We start from the raw sequence: 27520 nt of genomic DNA on the forward strand, positions 1-27520 counted from the left end.
AAAGCAATCCAGAGATAAGTGAGTACCCGATATAATCTGCCGGATACCAGCGTACATTTACATGCATTATGTACAAAGTGTTGAGCAGTAGCGCGATTTTCTCTGTGTGTGTGTGTGTGTGTCATTCGTCGTACACACAGTGAACGTTCATAAAATGAATCCTTGTGTTTTATCAAAAGGCGTAAGCAGCAATTTCTTCACATCCCGAAATGTGGTTAGTTTCAGCCAAAACAAGATCTCCTGAAGTCCAAGATGACTGATAGGGGTTCGAGGCGGTCCAGGACTCTGTCCGATTGTCAGAATGCTGAAAGAGAGACGAAGAAATTGTCATCTCGGAGCCAGTCTGCTGACTACTGGGCCGGGGAGAGTGACCGCGACGCGCCGCCATCGCCCCACGGTGGAGGGGCAATGCAGATCCAAACACCGGCTGGATTTCGCCATCTTGGAGGCATCACAAATGAAACAGTTTCTACCATCCAAGCAGCCGAAAGGGAACTTTTTACTGACCTGTCGCGTGCTCAAGCTTTTGACGACACAGATGCAGCCTTCGCAATCTTTGAAGGTCGACAAAATAATGGGAAGGTTCGGATAAATGTTGCGCAGGAAAGAGAAATTCTTGGTGGAGCGTACACGTTGCGGACAGTAGAAATTAATAAAATTCCTGGTCAAACTCTGGGATTTTATATTCGAGAGGGAGATGGAGTTGAGAGAAGGGAAGGCATTCACGTGTCTCGTCTGATGCTTGGGGGAATGGTAGAAGAATCCGGGCTTATACGGATTGGTGATGAATTATTATATGTAAATAATGTTGACGTCACTAAGAAAAACCTTGATGAAGTTTACATGATTCTTCAGATTCCAATAAGGTTATTGATAACACTTAAATCTCGCCAGATCGGGAAGGGTGCATACCGCTCAAGTTGGGGCTCCTTCACATCGGATAACATAAGTCCAGGACGATTCTCACCAGCAGCACTTGGTTTAGACTCCAAAAGGCGATCAATCTCAGTCGGTACGAACAGTTCACTCGGTTCGACATCGGATAGAAGCCCCGGCTCATTTACTACTAACGGCAGTCACTCAAGTATGATGTTACAGTTTGAGGATAAAGAGAATCGTCATCTCATGAAAAGTTACAATCAAAGATCGTTGGACTGTAAAGGGAGTAGGGGTCCTCATTACCCAGGTACAGATCTCCAGGAAGAGTCCGATCAGCAAGTGCAATCCGCTCTTGGGCCAGAGATGGTCAGCAGTAGCAGCAGCAACAGCAGTGCAATCGGGGGTCCCGCCTCCCCTCTGCAGGTCCCCTCCAGAGACTTCAAGATGAGGCACCTGAGTGCGAGTGACGCACCGATCGAATCAGACACCCCAAAGCCGGAGATATTCCACCGCGCTTCTTCATTCGATCCAAGCACAATGACGATCGAGGAGGATAATGATTACATGGTCTTCGTGGACGACGAAGACTATGACGATCTAAGAGAGGTCCCTGGAACCGATACGGACTCTTTTAATAATCTCCACGGATTACGGAGCAGCGCTCCGTCCTATTCTAAGCACAAGCAGAGACCTTACTCTGCTTTTATCACGTCCGATCGTAAGGGATATAGTCAAGATGCGGACGGCATTGGAGATGATTCAAAGATGCAGGATAAGAAGCAGTCTACAGGGAAACTGAGGCGGGCATCTTCATCTGATGATGTCATCGCAGCATTGGGGACAAATGTAAAACCACGGGAAAATGTGAATAGACCGCATTCAAGCTCTGGTAAGTATTGGCGGGAAAATGGACGAGACACACACAATCCATACTTTCATACATCCAACATAATCAATCAATCAATCAATCAATCAATCATCAATCAATTAAACAAACTAAAACAATTTATGACATAAAGTTTGTCCATTCATTGGGATACCTTTGTTTGCAATGTTTGGGTTGAAATTGGTTACAGTTGGCAACCCCCTCTCAATGTTTCAATTCCAGTAACTAATTATGAAAATCTATTCTAGGGTTAGCCTTATCTACCCCGAGTTCCTCAAAATACTACAAACCATGCTTGACATTCAGATTAGGGGGACTGTTAATCCTTATCTGGAACAGTTGGACCTGGGGCAGAATTTGGTGTATTCGTTCATTACTATAAATAGCCATAGTGTTGGATTTTGGTGGGTACGGCTTTTTAACCCTAATGACTGGGGATTTTTGTTATTAAAAGTGTAGCTACCCAAATCCTCCTCCTGGTTCCCCTTCTCCTGTGTCATCACTTCACACAAACTTGTTTGGAGTTTATATCGATGAGGATTGGAATTCCTGACCTTGTGAAAAGCAATGTCGAGGGCCAATGGGCCCAAGTCCTTCTGAAGAAACCTCTCTTTGGTATTTGGATATTATGAATGTAGGACTGTTGGCAGAAGGGATTTCAACCTAAACTGAAAGACTCGAAGTTTGTAAAATTCAAAAGCTAACAATTTTTCACAGAAAAGTTAGCAGAATTTGTGACATTGCAGATTTTGTTACTTTGCAGAGTTGTCAGTGATTAATTATTTCCAGCTTGATTATAGATGTCAGAGTCAGAGGAGCATGCAGACTAGCCTGATTTAAAGTGCGCCAAGCAAGAGCAAATTTTCCCCATAAGACGTCTTGGTGCCCCTTTGAATCGCTCCAGTACAAATTGACAGGCATGTATGCTTTGTTTTTGAGAGGGCAAGGGCATCAAGGCATTTTCTCATTGGTAAATTTATTCAGTGCATTTCAAGACAGGCACCAAAGCAACGACCATGGGGCTTGGAGGCAATCGCCTGCATTGCCTCCGTAAAGTATCAGGTCTGACTGTATACAATAAATACCACTCTTCATTTTCTGATATACTGCTTTGATGATACTAATAACTGAAAGAGAAATATTCAAGATTACAGAAAAAAAAATGACTCATATTGCAGAAATAAATTTGTTCTCACATGTGCACAGTAGACATTGGTCGTCCGACAGTGTAGATACCTGGTGAGAACTCCAAATCCTAAACTGAATCAGCGTCCCCTAATAAACATGCCAACCATGGAAAAAGCTGGTAACCCGCAGAGGGGGGTCAAGGCTACCGGGTTGGGTCTAGATGAAACATCGTTCCCCCTACCGCTGCGCTTGCTGTGATGCCAACTCAAAGCATCTACTCCCAGGCTTGTTTCGATATGTGACTTACAAACCACAAAATTCTTGAGACGATTGCTCTTGTAAAAATCATTCACCCTTCTACTACACCTGTGATGAAATTGTGAGACTTCTGGAAGAAAAAGCAGGGCTTAAATTTTTTACACTGGTTTAGTGTGGTCAGTAAACTAACAACTGGACAAGTTCGTGCCCCCTAGTCAGTACCCTGGTGCCCTTGAAATTCTAACAGTAGAATTTTACAATTTCCCCTTAAGTTGCCCTTTACCAAGAAGAAAATGCCTTGCTTGGTGCCCTTGCCCTTTCAAAAACGAAGCACACAGGCCTGGTAGTTCAAGTCTTGCGGTCTTGTTTTTTTCCCATTCAAATTTAAGAATATCTACTCCTGTAATATTTCATGTAAAAATGTTGACTTCAAAGTCGTCATTTGAAGGTTTTCTATCAGACTGACTCAATGAGTCTGATAGAATAGACGATGTGACCTGTGACATCACGTGTTTACAAAAGAGCCACAGAGCCTGGACTTCCTGCAGGCAAGATTTGTACACAGCCTAATGGAAGAAAACATAAAATCTTATATTTTATGGAGATTGTACTGTCTAATCCCTATCAACTTTTGATATGCTGAAAGGGAGCGCATCTCAAAACTTGTCTAGCTTTTACTTTCAAAACTCTTGGATTTATGTGGAAATTATTACACAAAATATCAACTTTCCTATAAGACCAGTGCAGTTTCTTGCCTGCCAGAATACTCAAAGAATGCACAAGGTCACACTTATTGTAAACAAAGTTCACATGGTCTACATTAATGAAGTTATAGGCTATAATAATCTCAAAGACATAAGAGATAAATCTATGTCTTAGTGCTTTTTCTGAAAACAAAAATAGTTGAGTGTGTCAGGGCGTTTTGGGGGTCATTTTGATTTTGGTCGTTGTGAAAACGATTCTGGTCCAGTAAACATTTTCAGCAACAATGCCTGTCTGCCTGTGGTCTTGTGGTTTTCCCCCCAAATTTGAGCACTGAAAAGGCTGGCCCCCATTTCAACAAGCCTGTTTTTCAGATTGTACTCTAACTAAGAAACCAACCTAACTTCTTTCTACAGGCCTGGAGTTTCATCTCTAAAAGGGCAAGGCCATTTTCATATTGCAAAGTGCACTTTCTTTGGAATTTTTTTTAGAGTATACAGGAAACTTTTGAAGGGGCACCAAGGCTAAGACCAAGGGCAATGGAGGACATAGCCTGCTTGTAATCCAGGCCTGGTTCTTATCTATTGTAACAAGTTGAAGATCTGTCAAGGCCATTGTCAGCTCTCTTTTAAGATCCGATATTTGAAATAGATCTTTACACCTCCAATATACTGTATTGAACAACCCCTTTGTTGCTATGAAAGTCGCCATCTTGTAAGGCAAAACTGTATGTGCGCCTAAATGCGTACATCAACGAAGCACGCAGCACGCATTATTCCCAGTTTTATTTCTTTGGCACACGTACGCACACACCCATGCAGACGCTCACAGACACCATGTTGTAGGGCATGTTTTTGAATGGTGACGCCATATTCAATACAGTCTATTCAAAAGGGATAAAAAGAAGTTACAATACTATCAAAAGAGATTGCAGATAGTTTCATTCATTCTTATTTCTGGCTATTTTGTGAAAACTTGAGCCAGGAATTTCACCTTTTTAGTTCAAGGTCATTAGCCTGCACATGTACTGGTTGTAACAGAAAAAAGACACTGTTTATAGAGCATCAGAAAGTCTAAGGGAATGATTTTATGGGCTTTTAAACTTTATTGTGCTTCCATATATATTCAAATGGTTTATTGTAGCAAGCATCAAATTTTAGTACCCATTACTTTTCAGACGAAAAAATAACTTTGAAAAATTAATTTGAAAGTCCTCACAGCTTCAGCTGGATGTACAACAAAAATGTGGAAAGGCCTATGTTTGTATACATTGTAGTTTTAACGCAAAATTATTTCTGACCTAGATGTTCAACAGGTCTTGAAATGCACACCAAGTATGTGGTTTGAAACCAGACAGAGATTTTAGTGATGGGCCATTAATCCCACGACCGGACAAATCTGGCTGTCTTGTTTTTTTAAAATAATTTGTTATTTTAAAGGCAGTGGTCACTATTGGTAATTTCACAAAATAATTATTAGCATAAAACCTTTCTTTGTGACAAGTAATTGGTAGAGGTTGATGGTATAAAACATTGTGCGAAACGGCTCCCTCTGAAGTGACTTAGTTTTTGAGAAAGAAGTAATTTTCCACGAATTTGATTGCGAGACCTCAAGTTTAGAATTTGAGGTCTCGAATTATTATCTCGCAAGTTCGATGACCGATTGAGCTCAAATTTTCACAGGTTTTTTATTTTATGCATATGTTGAGATACACCAACTGTGAAGGCTAGTCTTTGACAATTACCAATAGTGTCCACTGTCTTTAAGACCAATGTTCAAAGTTGGGTCTGATCTTTCAATTCTTTTGAGTAGCAACAATACTTCCCATCACACAAATATGAGACTTGTGAATCTTTATGTGTTTAAAAAAAACACAGTTGTGTTTAAATTGTGTTCTCATTTTGATTCTGGTCTATTCTTGTCTTTATTTTCCATTTTGATTCTTGTCTTGTTTAAAACAATGGTTTGGGACAGTAAAAACTTTGAGCTTCAAGCCTTTGCTGTCTTGTGGACCCCTCCCAATTTGAACTCTGTTTGAATAGTTTTATCTATTTCAAAAGTGAGGAGGAAAGCAGATTTTCTCTTATTAAACCGTTTTGAAAGTTTCAATTAAACAGTGTCAGTTTCCTAAAATGGAAGGGTAAAAACCAAGTTTTTGTATTAAATTTTGACACCCAAAATTGTTGGCAAACAGATTAAATAAACAGTCTTTGTAAAAGCCAACATTCCAGACTTCCTCCACTGTATGCGCACGTTCCACACAAAAAGGGCCCATGTAAACACCAGTGACCTTGTAAATATTGTAGATTATTTTCATAGCTAAAGATTTTAAGATTTTGTTTTCTTACCACATTGTACTTGCTCATCCATGAGTGCATGGTACATAACATGAACAAGTGGAATGGAGTTCATCCGTGGCCTTTATAAAAATATACATGATGTAGTCTTTATTCAAGTCTGGGTTTTTGTTGTGATTTCCTATTGGCACCAGAGACAGCTAGAGCCTCTAAAACTGAATCAATATGAAACTGCCTGGTACTTTGATAGACATACAAACTTCTATACAATTGACAACAGTTTGAGAAAAAAACAAAGACTTTCAAAATAATGCCTAACATTCTACAAATAACTTTCATTATTTTATCATTCAGAAGTGTAGGTATGCTTGGAATTTGTTGGGGTAATTTTTTTCAATCTTTGTTTGGGGGATGGATACACTGTAGTAGGGTACAACCAGATACCTCAAAACAATAAAACAATTTTTCACTTTTTTTTGAACAAACAAATTGAATCAAGACTACTTAAAAGGTACTTGATTATCTGACCAAATTTTGATTTTTCTGGATGAGTTTTGGGAGTAACCACCTATTTTTTGTTGACACGTTCAGCATTGAAAAGCTTCACTATTTGATTTGAAATATGGACCTGTGTTAAAAAAGTGACTGATCAATGACTAGTGGAATGACAAGCTGACTCTTCCTGCTAGCTAGTCGCTGAAAAAGTTTACGGTGAACCTTGAATATTTATGTAAAAAATCGCACAGTTTAAAGGCAGTGGACACTATTGGTAATTACTCAAAATAATTAAGCATAAAACCTTTCTTGGCAGCGAGTAATGGGGAGAGATTGATAGCATAAAACATTGTGTGAAAAGGCTCCCTCTGAAGTAACGTAGTTTTCGAGAAAGAAGTAATTTTCCACGGATTTGATTTCGAGACCTCAGATTTAGAATTTGAGTTCTCGAAATCAAGCATCTGAAAGCACACAACTTCGTGTGACAAGGGTGTTTTTATCTTTCATTATTATCTTGCAACTTCAATGACCAATTGAGCTCAATTTTTCACAGGTTTGTTATTTTATGCATTGTTGAGATACACCCACTGTGAAGGCAAGTCTTTGACAATGATGTACCAATAGTGTCCAGCGTCTTTAAAGCTCTTGAAACCAATTAAACATCATGTAAAAATTTGCTCAACAGTTTTGGGAAAACTCCTGAAGAGAACTCTGCTTGTAAACTATTTTTTTATCACTTGAAGAACCTTTGAAAAAAAAAACACTTGCACTGACTTTATGATAAACTTAAAATTAATCATTTACCAATCCTAATGTCAAAAATATGCAGTGGACTAACCACTTTTATTTGCACGCATAACTAAGTTAGAAATAATACTCAAGAACATTTTTAGGGGGATAACAAATTTGGTTTACATTTCAGCTTGACATGGAAAATATGTATTCATGTATACATAGCATTGGATTGTTTGTAAAATTAACGCTCTGTACAGACATGCATTATAACATTTACTGCATGTAAAATTATGGTCACAAAGTATTAGCCAAAGGGGTAGGGGTGTCTGGGTGTCTTTTTACTATTTAGACACGCTGTTTAATCTGTCATTTACATGTAAGTGAACAATTTGGAAACACAGCTTTTAGATTTCCAGCTAATTTGGACACACTCCCTTCCCTTCATCACGATGTTTACACTATGAATGTGTCAGATCTTGCAATTTTTTTTACATAATCTATCTATAGGCATGTGTCTGTTACAGTGTTACAATGTCAGCGATTGCATTCAATTTACTTGAAACATTCTTAGAAAAACCTCTTGTAATCCACAGACTCATGCATCCCTGTGGGGACTTCTTATGTTGTTCTGTCCTTTGTCTTTGTACTTGACATCTTCACATACACCTTGTACACAAAATTTCCTTGTGGAATAAGCACCCCCCAGTCTTTCATGTACTGTAGTGCATGGAGACCTTCTGTTTTCCCTTTTTTTGTTTGTCCTGAGGTGGCCATGAAGTACCAAATAATATATCAGCACACAATGTTCTTCATACATGTACTGTATTCATTTGTTCAATCATACATTGAGAGAAAGTACAATAACAAATAAGTGGAATTGTACAAAGAGGTGGTTCCATATTTCTTGTTGGCTTCACTCATGTTCAACATATTCTACTTTCAGAACATAAAATGTACATTTTCATTGTTCATACTTCAATGCATATGTACAATGTACATGAACAAGTATGATTGTACAGACATGTATACATTCACCTCTTTCTAAATGCACACCCTACATGTATGTATCCGTAACATACAGTATGCAAATTTCCACTCCCATGTTTCCATGTAAATTATAGCAATTTTGCAGTATTTTTATCCATTTGAATGTCAACTAAATGATGCTTTGTTTATATCTGCAATCATTGCCAACTTCTGTACATTCACTATACATATAATTAGCAATTTAGTCAGCACAATTCAGGCACTCAGCAGTTTTGGTTGTGAATAAAAAAAATTCTAGACAATTATGTGCAAAATACAAATTTTTGCTGCTTACATACAGTACAAACATGTAGTGTTTTATTTTTATTAACTACACAGTACTGCTGTATTTTACATGCTTAAAGCCCTTTCTTCCCAAACATCATGCACAATTATGTTCATGTTGCTTTCCCCCCCCCCCAGTTATGTAGTGCGTAAGCGTACAATATGCGACACCGTTGCGTGGGCGTATCCCTTCGCATAATAACAATGGTGACAGTGATATTGCACTCGCTCCTCCGTAGAGCTCTCTATGAATTGACTCACGGTAGACAGGAACGACTTGAAACATGCGGTTATTTTTAGATCCTCGTTGTACAGCGCCAGGTTGTGTTATTAAAACTGGACTTATTTGTAATGTGCTTAAGAATGCATTGCAGGCATGCATGGATATACACATTATAGAAAAGGGGGTTTGTGCAAGCATTGTAGAACCGTATTGTGTATTGCACTCTACTCATGCACACGTTGTATGCCAAGCTAAATGCCCGAACTAGCATTGTCCAATGCACTGTGCAAAATGTATTGTATTATTTCTGTTTGGCTACTTTACTACATTTCTAAACTGTATACGTGATCTATAAAAAAAAAAGCTTACTTCAATCGTAAAATCTATTGTGTCTTGTTTGGCAATGTCCCATTGAGGTTAATTGTGGTGAAACCAAAGTTCCCAGTGTTGTCAGTGTAACTAAACTGAGTCAGGAACCTGGGCAGTATAGTCTAACATGTGTATGATGAACAGGACAGGAATTGTGGCAGCCTGGTACATGTACATTTACATGTACAGGCTACATTGGGCGTCTACATGTATTTCCCAGATCCCTGAGCAGACTCTACGTGTAATGTATATAATACATTGTACATGTAAATATACATGTACCAGGTATTTGTTCGCTTGTACACATTGCAGATTTGTAAAGGTTGCTTGCATAGAATAACACTGTCATTTTTTTGTAAAAAAAAACAATTAAAAAAATGTATTTTTTGCAATGCTTTTCAACTGAACCTCAGACACTGGTAGACTCTCCAGCTTCAAAACTAACTCAAAAACACACTTGTTCAGTCTTGGCTTCAGTAGCCATCATTAATTGAGATCTTTTTCTGCATACTATGTACACATTTATGTAATACATGTATATGCAGTACTTTCCTGAGTCCTGTGAAAAAGTATCACAGGCATGTTACTCGGGTGGGATCCGAACCCACGACCCTTGCAATTCTAGAGCAGTGTCTTACCAACTTTTTTTCACAGGACTCGGGAAAGTACTGAGTATACAGTGCTAACACACATCGGTGTATGGGTAAAAAAACAAAATATATTCTTTATCCTCGATGCAAATTTAACATCTCTTTTATGTATTTATGCACCAAGAGTGTCTTTCTCACAGACATGGCACACTAGGATTATCCATTATTATTAGCAGTTAGTATTATTTTTATGGGGGCTTTGAGACATTCACAGTGAGCCCTATCAGCATCATTTGTAGGTTTTTAAGAGACAAAATCAGAGCCCATATTCATAAAGCTGTCTTACAAGCATAAAATACTGTTTTAAAAAAATGAATTGCTTTGCTGAGCCACATCAATGCAAACTAAATGTGGGCTAGTAACCTGCTTCTGCTCAGCAATACTATTTTTTAAACAAGTTTTTGTGCTAACATGCTTTATGAAATTGGTCCCAGATTTGTTCAGGATGAATCAAGACTATAACCCAATCCATCAATCTGCATACTACATTAAAATTAAAACCCAAAGCAACCATATGGCCTCCTGCCTACTCTAAGACTCACAATGGCTTATACTTTCAGTGCTGTGGAATACTGCCTCGGTGCCCTCTTAACAAAAATGTCCAATGTAAACTGCCTTCTTCTCAATAAAAATTGCCCCGCAAGGATGACATGCAATTTAAAGGGTACCGGTGGTTAAAGGCAGTGGACACTATTGGTAATTATTCAAAATAATTATTAGCATAAAACCTTACTTGGTAAGAAGTAATGGGGAAAGGTTGGTACATGTAGTACAAAACATTGTGAGAAATGGCTCCCTCTGCAGTGGAGTAGTTTTCGAGAAAGAAATACTTTTCCACGAATTTGATTTCGAGACCTCAGATTTAGAATTTGAGGTCTCGAAATCAAGCATCTGAAAGCACACAAATTCGTGTGACAAGGGTGTTTTTTCTTTCATTATTATCTTGCAACTTCGACGACCGATTGAGTTCAAATTTTCATAGGTTTCTTATTTTATATGCATGTTGAGACACACCGAGTGAGAAGACTGGTCTTTGACAATTACCAATAGTGTCCAGTGGCTTTAACACTTTTCCCCAGATTTCCGTAGTATAAACATCACAACATACATGACTACACAAAATTATTAAGTTTCTATTCAAATATTGCTTCTCAATATTAGCATTCAGTTTGCTTAAAACAGGTTCGGTTGAAATATTTTACAATGCAAAATTGCTGGACGAAATAGTTCTCTGTTAACATTCATGTATAAAAACTTGCCTCCCCCAAACTAAAAATTAAATAAATAAATAACTGGCTATGTTCTACACACTGTTCATTGCATACATTGTTAATGTGTGAACAATTTAATGATTGCATGAGAATATAAAACATTACATTTGTACGCACTACTGTAACATTGTCCATGCAACAAAGTATGTCACTTTCATTTGCATTGTCTCTTTTTCAAGATCAATAATTGTTAGTTTTATTTGTGGGACAGTTGTTACTATACAGATTATCACTAGACATTGAATTGAAATGATATTAATAATAATAAAAAACAATAACTGTATGCCTACTGTGAATGAAAAAAGACACACAGTGCACAATATCAAACTGGTTGTGTTTTTTTCCTGTAGCATAATGATCAGTCATCATAATTGTTTTCATTACGATACGATGAAGTTAATAGCATGGAACAATAAACATACTTGCCGATTGAGATATTAATTTCTGTCTTCTGTCTGTCCTCTCTCTCGCTGCAGATTCTAGGACGGGGAGACCGCGCTCCGCCATACTTGAGTTCCTTCCGAATGCAATGAGGCGCTCCGGAGAAGGAAAAACACGACAGCGCAAACCGGGCCAGAGTGAGAAATCATCCAAGTATGACATGTCAAAGCAGCAACAGCTGTCAATGTTGATGCGCAACATGGCACAGTCGGGGAAGATGAGCACCGGGAGTTTCTCTGGTAAGAAGACGGAAAAAGCTAGCGCAGAGGTTCCCGTTGCGGGCAGCGGCTCGTCAAAGTACGTCCCTAAACCGTCGCCGGATAAGAAAACCCGACGGATCTCTGCGAGTAAGCCATTAGACATTGACGTGACGCAGTTCACCAAGTACAAGAGTGACCTGGGATCACGCCTGCGCAACAGACAAATGCCCTTGTCTGGGATCCTAACATTACATTTGTATGGCAGTCGGAAAATGTCTCCCTCGTTGTCGTCAAAGAAAGAGACGCGTGATTTATATTGCGTGATGGAGGTGGATGCTGTACACAAAGCGCAGACAGCGACGGTTTCTGGCAAAGACGAATACGGCTGGGATGAAAAGTTTGAAATTGACCTGGAGAGGGCGCATGACTTGAGTTTACTCATCTATAGCTACACAGACTGGGACACTAACCGACAAAAGCTATGCTACAAGGCCGTAGTTCGGCTCAATCAACTTCTTATGCATTCCACTCGCCCGAAAGATGAAGCGTTCCGCTTAGCTATGCGGCTAGAGCCCCGCGGAATCATGTATGCAAAATTCTCCTTCACAGAGCGGCACGTGACGCTGAAGCGCGTCCCGTCGTTGGACCGGCGCGGGCTGTTCGGTGTGCCGCTAGAGGTAGTGGTGCGGCGGGAGAACTCCCGTACAAACATTCCAGTGATCGTACACAAATGCATTGAGGAGATTGAGCTGCGTGGGATAAACATGGTGGGCGTCTATCGTGTCTGCGGGTCAGCCAAGCGCAAGAAGAAACTTCATGATGAGTTTGAGATGTCAAGTAGTTTGGTGGATCTGTCGAGAGAGTATTATCCTGATCTTAATGTTATAACAGGTAAATAAGACTTAAAAAATAAGACTTAAAGACACTGGACACTATTTGGTTATTGTCAAAAACTAGTCTTCACAGTTGGTGTATCTCAACATACATGTACATGGTATGCTTAAAATAACAAACCTGTGAAAATTTGAGCTCAATCGGTCATCAAAGTTGCGAGATAATGAAAGAAAAAACACTCTTGTCGCACTACGCTTACACGAAGTTGTGTGCTTTTAGATGCTTGATTTCGAGACCTCGAATTCTAAATCTGAGGTCTCAAAATCAAATTCGTGGAAAATTACTTCTTTCTCGATAACTACGTCATTTCAGAGGGAGCAGTTTCTCACAATGTTTTATACGATCAACAGCTTCCCAACTCAAAACCAAGAAAGGTTTTATGATAATAATTATTTTGAGTAATTACCAATAGTGTCCACTGCCTTGAAATGCACTGGACACTATTTAGTAATTACTCAAATCAGTTGTAAGCATAAAAACTTACTTGGTAATGTAAAGGGCAATGGAGAGCTGTTGATAGTATAAAACATTAAAACGGCTCCTCTGATTTAACGCACTTTTTGAGAAAGGTTATTTCTCACTAAAATAATAAAAGACTTCAGGCTTGAAGCCTTTTATTAGGCTTTTATTAGGCTTGTTCAACAAGGGTGTTTTTTTATTCATTATTCTCTTGCAACTCCGATGACCAATTGAGTTCACATACATGTTATTTTATGCATTTTTCACTGTTTGTTGGGATACACCAAGTGAGAATACTGGTCTTTGACAATTGCCGAAGGTGTCCAGTGACTTATAGGAGACTTCTTGGGAGGCCTGGAGTAGCAGATTCTGTTCTCAGAAGTGTGCACAGGCTCAGAACAGCCAATGGAAAATTATCTCGTCTGCTGCCACCAAGCGTCCCAAAGTCCCTCTTGCAATTTCAACATCAGCCATTTTGATATCTGCAACTTGATAAATTGCACTAGACGAACAGTGGAGAAGCATAAAGTTTTGAATTGTGTAAATGTCTGAAACTATCTCCATACATGGACATAAGGAATAGCAACCTTCACTCGTAGACAAAAAAAAAACCAAGTCAACCTTGTATACACATTGAGATGCAGGAAAGCAAATGGAGCATTGGAATGTTTTGATTGTAAGAAACAGCCAAACAAACACAAAGGACAAACAGACAAGAGGAATGGGTTCACTGACACAAGACTTAGAACAGACTAAAATCATTAGACAAAGATGTCGAAAACCCAGAACAGGCAAAAATTCTAAATAAACGTTTAAAAAAGGATAGAAAAACTATCACGAAATAGTTGAATGAACATGTAGATTGGGAGGGGAGGCATCATGTCCGTTCCAATTGGAAGATAATGCACATGTCATTCTTGTGCATTTTTGCACGCATGTAATGGCATCTCTGCAAGGAAAGTAAATTTGTTCTTCAGCAATATTTCACGAGGCACCAAGGCAGTTCAGTGAGCAGGGGCAATTGCAACCATTTTTGCCTCCATGAAATATTAAACCTGGGTAAAACCTGGGCCTAATTTGATAGAGCTGCATTTTTGTGAGTGGTTTTCTGCAAATTTTTGCTTTGAGAAAGACTCTGCTAGGGTTGAAGCGTTTGACCATGCTTTGCTGAAAAGTTTTAGCCCGAGATCTATAAATTGGTCCCAGGAGTTCATTGTTCTTTTCAAAATGCCCAGACTACGGAAACATTTTACATGGCTTGCTTTTGGGACACATGTTCTTTATACCCCATGAGTTTTTAAAAACGGTTTTGCAGTATGAGTTTCAAGTTTAAGTTTTAGCTGGTGAATAGGCGATCAATGACCTGCTTGCATGCCTTTTGCCCGTAGCTCTACTTACCACGACTCTGTTCAAACAAGGACAAAAAATGAAAATGACCCGCAGGTTCTATTGATACCAACTGTGAAGAATAATGTTTGCATTTCCAGAGTGCAAATAGAACTTTGTCAAATGCCAGCAAGGATTAACCCAAGTTTTTTTATTCATGAAGTCTTTTTTTCTTTTATTCAATTTTTCCCTTTTTTGGGGGGAGGGGGTGGCTGAATAAAAGTTTTGAAAGGAACAGTTGATCCTTTGTATGGTGGGAAACATTTCAGGACTCTTTTCCTTTTAGTCTGTTCAAATACTTTCAATTCACTTGCACCAGGTGAAGCATTTTGTCCCAAAGAGTGACGCACGTTGACTTTTGAAGTATTGTATTGATGTATGACCGCACACAAATGGCAACTGTAGTAATTTCCCAGCCAATATAATTGACGACCTAATAGTAACGATTCATAACTTGTCGATGGCGTCATTGTTGCACCTTAAAATAGAAACACGGAGCCCTGTCACCGTCTGAGTGTAAAGTTCCTTTTTGAGTTTACCTAAAAGTAAGCGAGAATTTGCTGCGAGAACTTTACTTGTATGGTATCCCGTTTCAACATTGGGTTGAGACATTGGGATTCAAACCGTAGAAGGCTACTGTCTGGTGTAGTGTCTGATGGCGTTAGCAGTGGCTATGGTTAGATTATAACAGCCGTAGCCAGCAGCTGCAATCTGCCATCAGTTGGCCTATTCAGTCCTAGTCGTACAAAAGCTCAGTGACAAGTTTTGCTAACTCTGCAGTGAAGCAATCTGCCATCAGTTGGCCTATTCAGTCCTAGTCGTACAAAAGCTCAGTGACAAGTTTTGCTAACTCTGCAGTGAAGCAATAATGTGTAGTACATGTACATGTTTTTGTTTGTTGTAGTACATGTACATGTACATGTACAGGAAGATGATGCTTGTATTGTCAGTTTTCTCATGCACATGAGCTCATGATATGCAGTTTTGTATTAGTTAGTCTTTAAGTGTTTCTATAAGTACTACATGTGTACCTTCCTTGTTTTGATCTTTGCAGAATACATGATACGCAGCTATTTTTTAATGAATATGTACCCGGTGCACGTATTATGTACAAGAATGTTGCAGGGCATGGTTTAGCAGAGTTTGAGAACAACAATTTTATGCAAAGCTATGCATCGCTGGTTTTTTCATATTTTGTTTTCAAGCCCATCATGGAGTGTCAGAGCTCCCAACACAGAAACAGGATCTGTCTTTCCATTTGTAAAATGTCAGTAAATGATCATCATTACAAGTAGAGCACTCCATGTTCGCAGTGTTAACTTTCAGCCTTAAATAGAAAAACCTGATTCTCGGCCCGAGATGAAGAAGAAAAAAATTCTGGTCGGCCAGGTTCTCGTGGGAGTAAAAACCCAAACCCACCGGCCATGCCGTTATATTGAAAAAAAGCTTACATTGAATAGGGCGTGGGAAAAATAACAGTGTTACCAATCCAAATAGAAAACCACAAGCTGAAAGGAGGGTGAAAATATGATCTGTGAGATGGCTCTGGGCTGGAGTTGACCTGTATGTAATTGAGTCGTAGTGTAAGGGGAGTTCAGCAGTAAGAAATCCCAGCCATGAACCTTTGCTTGTCACATAAGTCCAGTCTTGTCAGACCTTGTATAGATCTCACACTCACAGCCTGGTCTCGGGGAACACTCAGTTTGAGAATTTTTGTATGAAATATTATGCATTGGGGTGGCTGTGGAGGTTTAACGAATGAGCCCCTGGTCATGCGTTGGTGCCTCTTTTGAAATGTACCAGTAGTAATTTAATTTTCTTTATTACACTCTTGTTCTCACTTGATAAAAACAGTGGAACATTTTTCTCAATTTAGCCTACTATTATGTGAACACTTGTAGCTACATACATGTATTAAAGCCATTATACACTTTCGGTACAGAAAAAAAAAAAAGTTCTCAGATTTACAAATAATTTACAGGGTTTACAGAAGGTAATGGTAAAAGACTTCTCTTGAAATATTGTTCCATGAAATGTTTTACTTACATGTATGAGAAAACATTGTTATTTTATATAAGTTGTGATACACGAAGTGTGGGCCTTTGGACAATACAGTTTACCGAAAGTGTCCAATGGCTTTAAAGCTAACTTGACACATGCCTGATGCTTTCCCTGTAGCAAATGCCTCTATTCTCTTGGTCATTGCCTCATTTCACTGAAAGTATCCCAGTAGCCCAATACAAGATCCAAATGCCTAGTTGCGAAACCTACATGTATTACACATCCTTAATACTGCACACTAAGCAATTACCTTCCTGCCCCTGGTCATTGCCTTGGTGCCCCTTTAATTGTTCCTGTAATGAGCACAGAAGGTTCACATAGTACAACATGTACACGTGTACAAGACCCCGGTTAACTATTGTGGGGCGATATGTCCTGTGTAATACACAAGTGCGGTTTATACAATGTAATTTGCGCCTATGTAAGTCCTTTGCTTTAGTGATCTTTGAAACGCTAAGACATGTTGCGTAATTATCCTTGAATCCAAAAAATAACCGTGGCTCTAAGAAGGATAAGCTTGGCAGGCCTGAGACTACACAGATGTCATGGAGGTCACAGCCTCCGTTGCCCTCCGTCTTGGCCCTGGTGCCCCTTCAATAAAATTCCCATAGACTTGTATGATTTCCCAATGGAAACCAACCTGCAAAATGAAAATGGCCTCGCCCTCGCCCACACAAAATTCCAGGCTTGGCTTGGCTTTTACATAAAATAACCATAATCCACTGAAGAGCTGTTTTATACCATTCATTCTAGCACTTAAATCATTGATTGGTTATGACATCCGTAAGACGATCTTTTGTATATGTTGCAATTTTCTTACAAATTTGAAACCTGATCAAGTATTTAACATGGCCCTTTCTTTTCTGTACACACTGTGTACAATGGAAATGGTTCGGTCTTACAAAAACAAAATTTTGTTTGCTGTAACTAGCTGTGAAAATAAACAGTCAGCAGACCATTGATCAAGAACTTTAAAGACACTGGACACTATTGGTAATTGTCAAAGGCTAGCCTTCACAGTTAGTGTATCTCAACAATACATAAAATAACAAACCTGTGAAAATTTGAGCTCAATCGGTCATCAAAGTTGCGAGATAATGAAAGAAAAAACACTCTTGTCGCACTACGCTTACACAAAGTTGTGTGCTTTCAGATGCTTGATTTTGAGACCTCAAATTTCAAATCTGAGGTCTTGAAATCAAATTCGTCAAAAATTACTTCTTTCTCAAAAACTACGTCACTTCAGAGGGAGCTGTTTCTCACAATGTTTTATACTATCAACCTCGCCCCATTACTGGTAATCAAGGAAGGTTTTATGATAATAACTATTTTGAGTAATTACCAGTAGTGGACACTATTGGTAGTTACTCAAAATAATTATCATCATAAAACCTCATTTGGTAACGAGTAATGGGGAGAGGTTGATGGTATAAAACATTGTGAAAAACGGCTCCCTCTGAAGTGACATAGTGTTTGAGAAAGAAGTATTTTTCCACGAATTTGATTTTGAGACCTCAAGTTTAGAATTTGAGGTCTGAAAATCAACCATGTATAAGCACACAACTTCGTGTAACAAGGTTTTTTTTTTCTTTCATTATTATCTCGCAACTTCGACGACCAATTGAGCTCAAATTTCCACAGGTTTGTTATTCTATGCATATGTTGAGATACACCAAGTGAGAAGACTGGTCTTTGACAGTTACCAATAGTGTCCACTGTCTTTAAGGAGCAACTGACCTACATACATGCATGGAGGTAGACCTCCATGATGGTACACACACCTGCAGTTGTTTTGTTATTCTGCATGACGAGATATGGATTAATTCTTATTATAATGCAATCAGATTTGATAACATTTTATATGAATCTAAATAAAAAAAAAAAAAAAAAAAACTAACTTGATAAAATTGATTGGTTAAAGGGACACACCGGCTCACCGTTTACGCAATTTAGGGGTGTAGAATCATAAATAATGTTTTTATAGATGGTTGCTGTAAAAAAAAATCCTCAAAATGTCACGTATTTAGCGAAAAATGTAAAAACAAAAAAAAGCGGCCATATAACAAGCTTCCGTTACACGGACTCTTTGAATGTGAATGTTACGTTAGATTTTTCACCATTATTTACATTTTGTAGCGATAATTTGAATACATGTTCTTTTTCGTCAATTATTCGTAAATAATTTTGTAAAAAAAATATTTAAATTTGGTTAAGTAAGTTATGTTAGACGGCTGAAAGTAAAACTAGCCCGGAAGGTCACGTGATTGTTTGTACCACTTTTTGGTTAGAACAATCACGCGACCTGCGTTTTTGTCTTAAAATGCTCAAAAACGGCTACATTTTATGATTTTTTGTTAGGACTGTTCTTCTTCATTCCTGGAAGACCGTTGAAGTCATATCTTAGTTTATTTTGTAGCCCAAATAACCCAATTCGGCCGGTGTGTCCCTTTAAGTTAGAGGAAACAACAATATTTGTGTGTGTGGCCTCACATGTTCATGTACATGCATTGGCATTTTTAAACTTGGGTTTTTACTGGCCAGTGATGGGCATGCTTGACTTAAAAGCAAAAGACACTGAAATCATATCCAATTGTCTGGTTACTGGTGCTTGGCTGAATTTTTTTCCCAACACTCCAAATTTGTCTTAATTAAAAAAGAAAGAAATTGAATGCCTGCTGAAAAAATACTGTCATCATTTTGTACTATCTCATATAAAACATTAATTGCTAAAACAGATGTGTAATCTAAATTACATGTACATTAGATCTATCAAGTTTTCCAATTTTTTTCCCCTTTTGGAAATTTGTTTGATGTCTTTGTATTGAATGACAACAGACAGGTCCTCAAAGCCGCGCCCACCATTGCAACTGTTCATCAAAAGCACCCATGCGTATGTACACCACATAATTCTATAGTATCTCTGCCATGTAACACAAAAAGCACATCAATCAAGACAGGGGAGACTTACAAAATTTGTTATCGGTTTCGACGTTTCAATCTCTCTCAAAGGGCTATAAAAAGGCACAATTGACACCTTTGGTAATTGTCAAAGACCAGTATTCTAACTTGGTGAATCCCAACATTTCCATAAAATAAAAATATGTGAAAATTTAGTCTTCACTTTTTAAGCCATTTATCTATTTCAGAGAAGGGCCTGATTTGGCACAGGTGTCAACAACTTGTTTTTATTAATAATTGTTTCAAATCCTACTTAATAAATGTTTTATAACTTTTTTCTTTTTTTTAGGCGTATTAAAGGATTATTTACGGGAGCTTCCAGAGCCGTTGTTTACCACTAAGATGTGTCAACGCTTCATGGATACATTCGGCAATCCACCTGAAGATCCTGGCCGTAGCGGGGAACAGCTCGTCCAAATGATCGAGTCACTCTCTCCACCAAACAGGGTAACTTTTCGCGAAATGTCCCTAGGAATGGAGATTTTAAAACTAAATTGTTATTAGTTATTGCCTAACATCACAAGACCATTGAGCCATTTCAAGGTGAAGGCAACAATAAACTAGGGGCACGTTGCCACCTACTCCTAGGGCTGAAACAGGGTTATCCCCTTCACAGTCCATAAGGACACAAGTGTCACAAGTGTCATGACCGTGATTCGAACCCACACTCTGCTGTTAACAACACCGGAACTTGGGTTTGATGAACATGTTATCAAGCATACCACCCTTATCAGAGTTAGTAGTGGTCAGCTGGCCAAGTGCTAGTTAAAACGCCTAAGAACCATTCAAAAATCCCTCCAAGTGGTCCACTGGCTAGTTCAGTGTTAAAAGGTATCCCTAATCAGTAAAAGAAAAAAAATTCTGATTAGCAAAAATTAGCAGGAGACCAGTCACAAATTGTACATGTGACATGGTAGTTTGGCTGGTAACCTTAGTCAAGGATAGTTTTGTTGCGCTTAGCTTCTTTTCGTTCTTAAGCAGCTTTGGTCCCACCGGCCAGTCACTGACAAAGTGAATGGCAAACTCTGATCACTGTATCATGCCTTCTGTCGCCCTCTGTCTTCTTCCCCCTTTCTCAACAACTAGTTAAAAACTGTTTCCACGTCACTCCAGCAAGCTTCCTGAATCTTTCCCACTACTATTTAACAGCCTTAAATATTATTTCCTAAAAAATGTTCAACAAAATCAATGGACCCATACTTATGAAGTCACTAGAAACCCTTGGCCTAATTTTTTGTTCAGAAGTCCATGTTCACATTTCAAGTAGATTGTTCATGTAGATACCAAGTATCTGGGTTAACCAAATATTTACAAATACTTCGGAAATTGTGTGTAATTGTTTGTGGGTACTGAAGTATCAATATGAAACTTGCTTTACAGCACAATATTTAAGACTCTTTGGGTAATTAGAAGGGGGAAAGTTTACAAATCTCTTCACATACCAGACATAATATATATCTGTAAAATATCTTCATGTTTACATATTTAGAATTTCTTATGAAATAAATACTTGTGTATGTAGTTTATTCACAGTATACAGATATTGACTGGTTTGAATGCTATGGTTAAAACTATGACTCCTGAGGGGATCCTCAACGAGTTGTGCTATTTTCTCGAGTCTAAGCCGAGAGAACATAGAACACTCCAAGGATCACTGAGGGAGTCATAGTTTTATTCTTAGAATGAGTAAAAGCCGGTCAAAATTTGTTTTATAACATCCTATATATTGTGATCTGTTGTCTAGGTAACAGTGTTAAAGCGCTTTATAAATGCAGTTAAGTTAAAGACACTAGACACTATTGGTAATTGTCAAAGACCAGTCTTCTCACTTGGTGTATTTCAACATATGCATAAAATAACAAACCTGTGAAATTTTGAGCTCAATCGGCTGTCGAAGTTGCGAGATAATAATGAAAGAAAAAACACCCTTGTCACAAGAAGTTGTGTGCTTTCACATACTTGATTTCGAGACCTGAAGTTCTAAATCTGAGGTCTTGAAATCAAACTCGTGGAAAGTTACTTCTTTCTCGAAAACTACGTTACTTCAGAGGGAGCCGTTTCTCACAATGTTTTAAACTATCAACCTCTCCCCATTACTCATTACCAAGTGAGGTTTTATGCAAATAATTATTTTGAGTAATTACCAATAGTGTCCACTGCCTTTAAGTTAACAAAACAATTGCTATGGGTATAGTTGGTTCTATACATGGGATAGCACATTGGTTGCAAGTGCTACGGGTATAGTACATTGTTTGCTGTGTTTCCCTCATTGTCTCCCTCATCATAGAGGTGCCAGTTGCAGAAGAATAAAAAATGCAGGCCTAGAATTTTATCTTTGAGAGAACAAGAATTCTGTGCTTAGCAATGTATGCTCACTGTAGGCTTATCGTAAATGGGCCCTGATGTTTTGATTTACCCTTTGTCCATCTTCCTCACGTTTAGGTTACTGGCGAGTACATCCTAGATCATCTGAAACTCATCATGGTCCACTCTGAGACCAACAAGATGAATGCGTACAACATCGCCGTCTGCTTCGGCCCCGTCCTGATGAGCGCAGCTTCCTCCGGTCACCCTAGCAACTGCCGAGAGGTTGCCACGGGAAAGGACGCTGATTATGAGAAGCATATTGAGGTGTTGCAGCATATGATGGAGGTGTGGCCGGGGAAAAGAGGTAAGAAGAGGGTCGCAGGCCAGGGCCCAATTTCATGGCTCTGATTACAATAAGCAAAGAAGCGACGCTTACAGAAGCAGGGAATTCCGTGCTTACATCAAGCGTATTTCACAGGTTGGCAGGGAATTTTGGCTTGTGCGTGGAGTACGTGGAGAACAGTTGCTAGGCATTCTTTGCTTATACAGCTAGTGCAGAAATTTGGCACTTGCACAAAAGCGGTAAATGGTGATTGTAAGCGCAAAATTCTGTGGTAAGCAGAGCCATGAAATCAGGCCCTGTATGTTTCGCTTTTAAAAGAGCAAGGGCACCAAGGCATTTTCTCCTTGGTAAAGGGAACACCCTAGATGAGGAAGTTGTAAATTACTACTGTAGTATTACAAGGTCACCAAGGCAATGACCAGGGGGCATGGACGCAATTGCCTTAATTGCCTCCGTGAAGTATCAGGCCAAATTATTTTTGTGAAATTGTTTCACTCATTTCTCAAAAACTGCAGCACCTCGGCAAGTAATATTTTAAGAGAAGCTTTATACCATCATTGTCTTTAAACCGTGTAATTTTAACGAAAATCTGTGGATGTTTGTTTTTTGTGTCATACAAAAAGTACCCAAACCCTTAAAGTTAAGCTATTTGGTCACTGCAAAATAATGAAGAACAGTAATAATAATAGGTGATTTTATATAGCGCCTTACCACAGCCCGAAGGGCGTCTCAAAGCGCTTCAAACATTATTACCCCCCGATCACTGGGCCTTAAATCATTCCTTAAACCATCTCAGCTCAATGGGGAGTATACAGCCGGTGCTGGTTACCGCGCTCCAAGCTTATCTTTCACATACACCATCTCTGCCCTCACAGGTACCCATTTTACACTTGGGTGGAGAGAAGCAATAGTTAAGTGTCTTGCTCAAGGACACAAGTGTCATGACCCGGATTCGAACCCACATCCCGATGAACTACCGATGAATCCATAAAAGGGTGGATGTATACATTGAGTCTTCCAATCAAGTTTTGGAAGTTAGAGGTTTTAAAACCAAGTTCTTAATTCCTTTTCTTCAAAACTAGATGACTTTGCAGAGATACAGCGCCGCATCAAAGAGCAACAGGAGCTGCTTGAAGTAGAAGAGAGGCAAGAAGATATTGTTGAAGAGAACAACGGCCCGTTGGACGCCCAAGAGGAGGACAGCTGTTACCATAGCAATGACGACCTGGACGAGACGTTACAGGCGAAGGACAAAGAAGAGGAAGAGGTGAAGGAGAAACCGGAGGAGCAGCCTGAGGTGGACTGGGATTCGGACAACCTACAAGTGTCTCCGTGTTGAGGGATTGCTTTGTTTTTTCGGTCCTTGGATGGGGTTTGACCCTATCTCTTGTTGTGGAAAAGTTTAATGATTTTTTGTTTTTATCGGTTATTTTGTTGTCATTTTGACTAGAGTTGGAATAGTCAGAGGTGAGACCTCATGTCTGTTTTATTTTTGTTTTTTTGTTTGTTTTGATTCTTTCCCCAGTTGGAATGCTTTTGAATTGCGTTTGATTTGAGTTTGGGGTACGAGGGGTTACGTCCCTCGTGCCCCCCGTGATGATTCTATGATGTGGGTTGTTTGCCTGGTACTCTGCAGTTGCTGTAAATACAATGTAGTCCGACACTGTCTTCAGTTACTGAACTGTGTTTTATAAAAGTTGTTTTAGTGTGGGGTTTGGAGTGTACATGTAGAAACTATAGAACAAAACAAAAAAATTAATGTTACAAATGTGAATGACTTTACTGATTAAGACTATGATGACATGTGTATGTGTTTTAGACGTATAAATCTACATGATTTAGGTTTAACAAAATAATATTTGAAAGTCTAAATTTGGTTTTGAGTTTTAAGTCTCTATCTGGAACTACTCTTTTTGTCTTTTTTCCACCTTCTTTTTCCTTTTAACACTGTGGTGACCATTCAATATCACCTACTCCATGGCTGGTCGTGGCCGAGCGTTCTTGTTGCCGGACGCTAGGCAGAAGTTATAAAACTTCTTCACAGAGTAAATTTACACTAAATGTAGACTGAGCAAATCTGGAAGTGCAACACAACCGAAACACAAATTCTCTCGCTTCAAATTCCATTCTCCTAGAGACGAGCAGAGTAAACTGTTCGAAACGTCGAGACCACACTGGCTCTTTTCAGAGCCAACACTCCCACAAAAGCAGATACACATGGTTGAACCTGCAAGTTTACTGTTTATTAAAGGCAGTGGACACTATTGGTAATTGTCAAAGACTAGCCTTCACAGTTGGTGTATCTCAACAGATGCATAAAATAACTAACCTGTGAAAATTTGAGCTCAATCGGTCATCAAAGTTGCGAGATAATAATGAAAGAAGAAAACAGCCTAGTCACACGAAGTTGTGTGCGTTTATATGGTTGATTTCGAGACCTCAAGTTCTAAACTTGAGGTCTCGAAATCAAATTCGTGGAAAATTACTTCGTTCTCGAAAACTACTCCACTTCAGAGGGAGCCGTTTCCCACAATGTTTTATACTGCCAACCTCTCCCCATTACTCTTTATCAAGTGAGGTTTAATGCTAATAATTATTTTGAGTAATTACCAATAGTGTCCACTGCCTTTAATGGTTTCGTCCTACAAATTCTCTCCATCATCATCCCTGGACTAAAAGTTGTGCTTGGGTTGGATACATTGTAACTTAAATTGCAGCGGGGTATTTTGAGCAAAAGCTTGCTCTTAAAAATTGAGATGAAACAACTACTTAAATGATCCACCTTTATACTGGTGATAAAGAGCCCCTAAATTATTTCTTAATTTCCTAACTTATTTTTGCCACAGGTACAATTACTGAGAAGTGAACTGAAATTACTAAGCAAAATATGAGCCAAAAGATATATATATATATACACTTATTGTAAGAGAAATACATTAACTGAATAGATTTAAAGGAATAGGATAAAACAAAAAATATGTATAGAACTTTATACCTGGCGTAATTTTTAAATTAACTTGCATGAAATCTATTTTAAGTGTATTCAAAATATGAAGACGTTCTAGTATCTGTTATCCTAGGTACACGCACAATGTACATGTCTTTTAACTTTGTTGAATGATGTTGTTGTCGTAACTTAACTCGTATCTGTGAAGGTTCGCGCCAACAAAAACACCAAACATACTACAGAAGAGTCTGTCTGAAATGTGGTTAAAATTTGTACTTAATTCATAAATTATTGAAGCTTAGCTTCGCATATGCTATAAATGTGAACTCAGACTTGGTGACTGTCACCATGGCAATAGTTATACACACTGAGAAAACTACAGTTTTCTTTTTTCTAAAATCGGGCTGATTGCTTCTTAAAGAATAATAACAGGTCTGTCACTAGGGCAAATAAACTGCGTTATAGTATCAACTTTGAAGGTAAAGTATACCTTTGGTCTTTGGAACCGTTCGATGGTTTGAATTGTATTTATACAAAAGCAGATTCATAAAACTAACCTGTGAGAAATTTTGTTTCAAAAGGTGGTTGGGTTTGTGAGATATCGCTTAAAATCCAGAGCGATTTTGTCATTGGAATCTAAGAAACATGTCTGACAGAAACAATTCTCTGATTTTATTTTTGTTTTGGGGATAAAAACCTGATACATTTACCATTACCACATTACTTCAAAATGAAACGATTCAAAAAAATGCGTTTTACTAGCGCGCGTCCTGTTAGTCTAGCCAAGTGAGTTTTTATTTACCATTAATATAAGGAGTGATTACTAAATTATACCTTTCCTTTTAAAGACACTGGACACTATTGGTAACTATCAAAGATCAGTCTTCTCACTTGGTGCATCTCAACATATGCATAAAATAACAGACCTGTGAAAATTTGAGCTTGATTGGTCGTCGGAATTGCGAGATAACTATGAAAGAAAAAAACACCCTTGTCACACGAAGTTGTGTGATTTCAGATGCAAGTTGATTTCGAGACCTCATCTAATTCTGAGGTCTCGAAATCAAATTTGTGGAAAATTACTTCTTTCTCGGAAACTACTTCACTTCAGAGGGAGCCGTTTCTCACAGTGTTTTATACTATCAACCTCTCCCCATTACTCGTTACCAAGTAAGGTTTTATGCTAATAAATATTTTGAGTAATTACCAATAGTGTCCACTGCCTTTAAAGACACTGGACACTATTGGTAATTATCAAAGACCAGTCTTCTCACTTGGTGCATCTCAACATATGCATAAAATAACAGACCTGTGAAAATTTTAGCTCAATTGGTCGTCGAAGTTGTGAGATAACTATAAAAGAAAAAACGGCTTTGTTGTGTGCTTTCAAATGCTTGATTTCGAGACCTCAAATTCTAAATCTGAGGTCTCAAAATCAAATTCTTGGAAAAATTACTTCTTTCTCGAAAACTACGATACATCAGAGGGAGCTGTTTCTCACAATGTTTTATACAATCTACAGCTCCCCATTACTCGTTACCAAGAAAGGTTTTACGCTAATAATTATTTTGAGTAGTTACCAATAGTGTCGACTGCCTTTAATCAGTGTTGAGAACACTTTCGAGAGAAACAATTTCTACCAACAGAAACACCAACATTCATTTTTCTTGAACTGAAAAACTTGTTCACTATTGAAATACATGTTCAGAAAAGACATGGCTAAATCTAACTTGCCAAAATCTGAGTTCTCTATGAGCAAATCTTTCAAAGATCTTAGAATTTAATTCAGAAGTGGTTTGGGGGATTTGTAGATGCAGAAAATATTAATTAAACCATGGTCAGATTTTGTTATACTGATAAAAACGCTAATCTTTTCGGAGCAACAATTGAATACAGCACTCTGCCATTTGTGCATACTACGTCTAACAAAACTATTACTGCTAAAAAAATTACGATTAGCAGGGGACCGGTCACAAAACATGCCCGATGGTATGGAAATTTTGACTGGTTAACAGGAACTTGCTGGAACTTTTGGTGTTGGAGTTTGGTTTATGCGATGGGGAATCTTTTTAAACTAATATAAATTAAAAGATAATATGTGTATTAAATGCATTGTTTTCTATTTAATTATCACATTTAGAAACTTGGAATTAATTGTTTAATATATGCGGTCACGCTGAGTAATTCAATTAAAGGAACACGTTGCCTTGGATCGGACGAGTTGGTCAAAACAAAAGCGTTTGTAACCGTTTTTTATATAATGCATATGGTTGGAAAGATGTTTTAAAAGTAGAATACAATGATCCACACAAGTTTGCCT

At 38.4% G+C, this 27520-nt stretch overlaps 1 protein-coding gene across 1 annotated transcript; it reads left to right on the plus strand.

Moving 5' to 3' along the window:
- The first annotated feature begins 130 nt into the window (after nt 1-130).
- Nucleotides 131-27461, plus strand: LOC139945989 (rho GTPase-activating protein 100F-like). Its single transcript, XM_071943561.1, has 5 exons — nt 131-1768; nt 11681-12736; nt 19893-20050; nt 22046-22274; nt 23336-27461. The coding sequence occupies exons 1-5, from the start codon at nt 253-255 to the stop codon at nt 23590-23592; spliced, it is 3216 nt and encodes a 1071-aa protein (XP_071799662.1). The 5' UTR covers nt 131-252; the 3' UTR covers nt 23593-27461.
- The last annotated feature ends 59 nt before the right edge of the window (nt 27462-27520 follow it).

This window comes from Asterias amurensis, chromosome 13 (assembly GCF_032118995.1).
Source record: "Asterias amurensis chromosome 13, ASM3211899v1".
NCBI classification, from domain to species: domain Eukaryota; kingdom Metazoa; phylum Echinodermata; class Asteroidea; order Forcipulatida; family Asteriidae; genus Asterias; species Asterias amurensis.

Excerpts from the sequence above, each read along its gene's own strand:
- LOC139945989 (XM_071943561.1), top strand. The coding sequence starts at position 253 with ATGACTGATAGGGGTTCGAGGCGGTCCAGGACTCTGTCCGATTGTCAG. Across the intron at positions 1,769-11,680 it reads TAGACCGCATTCAAGCTCTG|ATTCTAGGACGGGGAGACCG; the intron begins GTAAGTATTGGC and ends CTCTCGCTGCAG. Across the intron at positions 12,737-19,892 it reads TGATCTTAATGTTATAACAG|GCGTATTAAAGGATTATTTA; the intron begins GTAAATAAGACT and ends TCTTTTTTTTAG.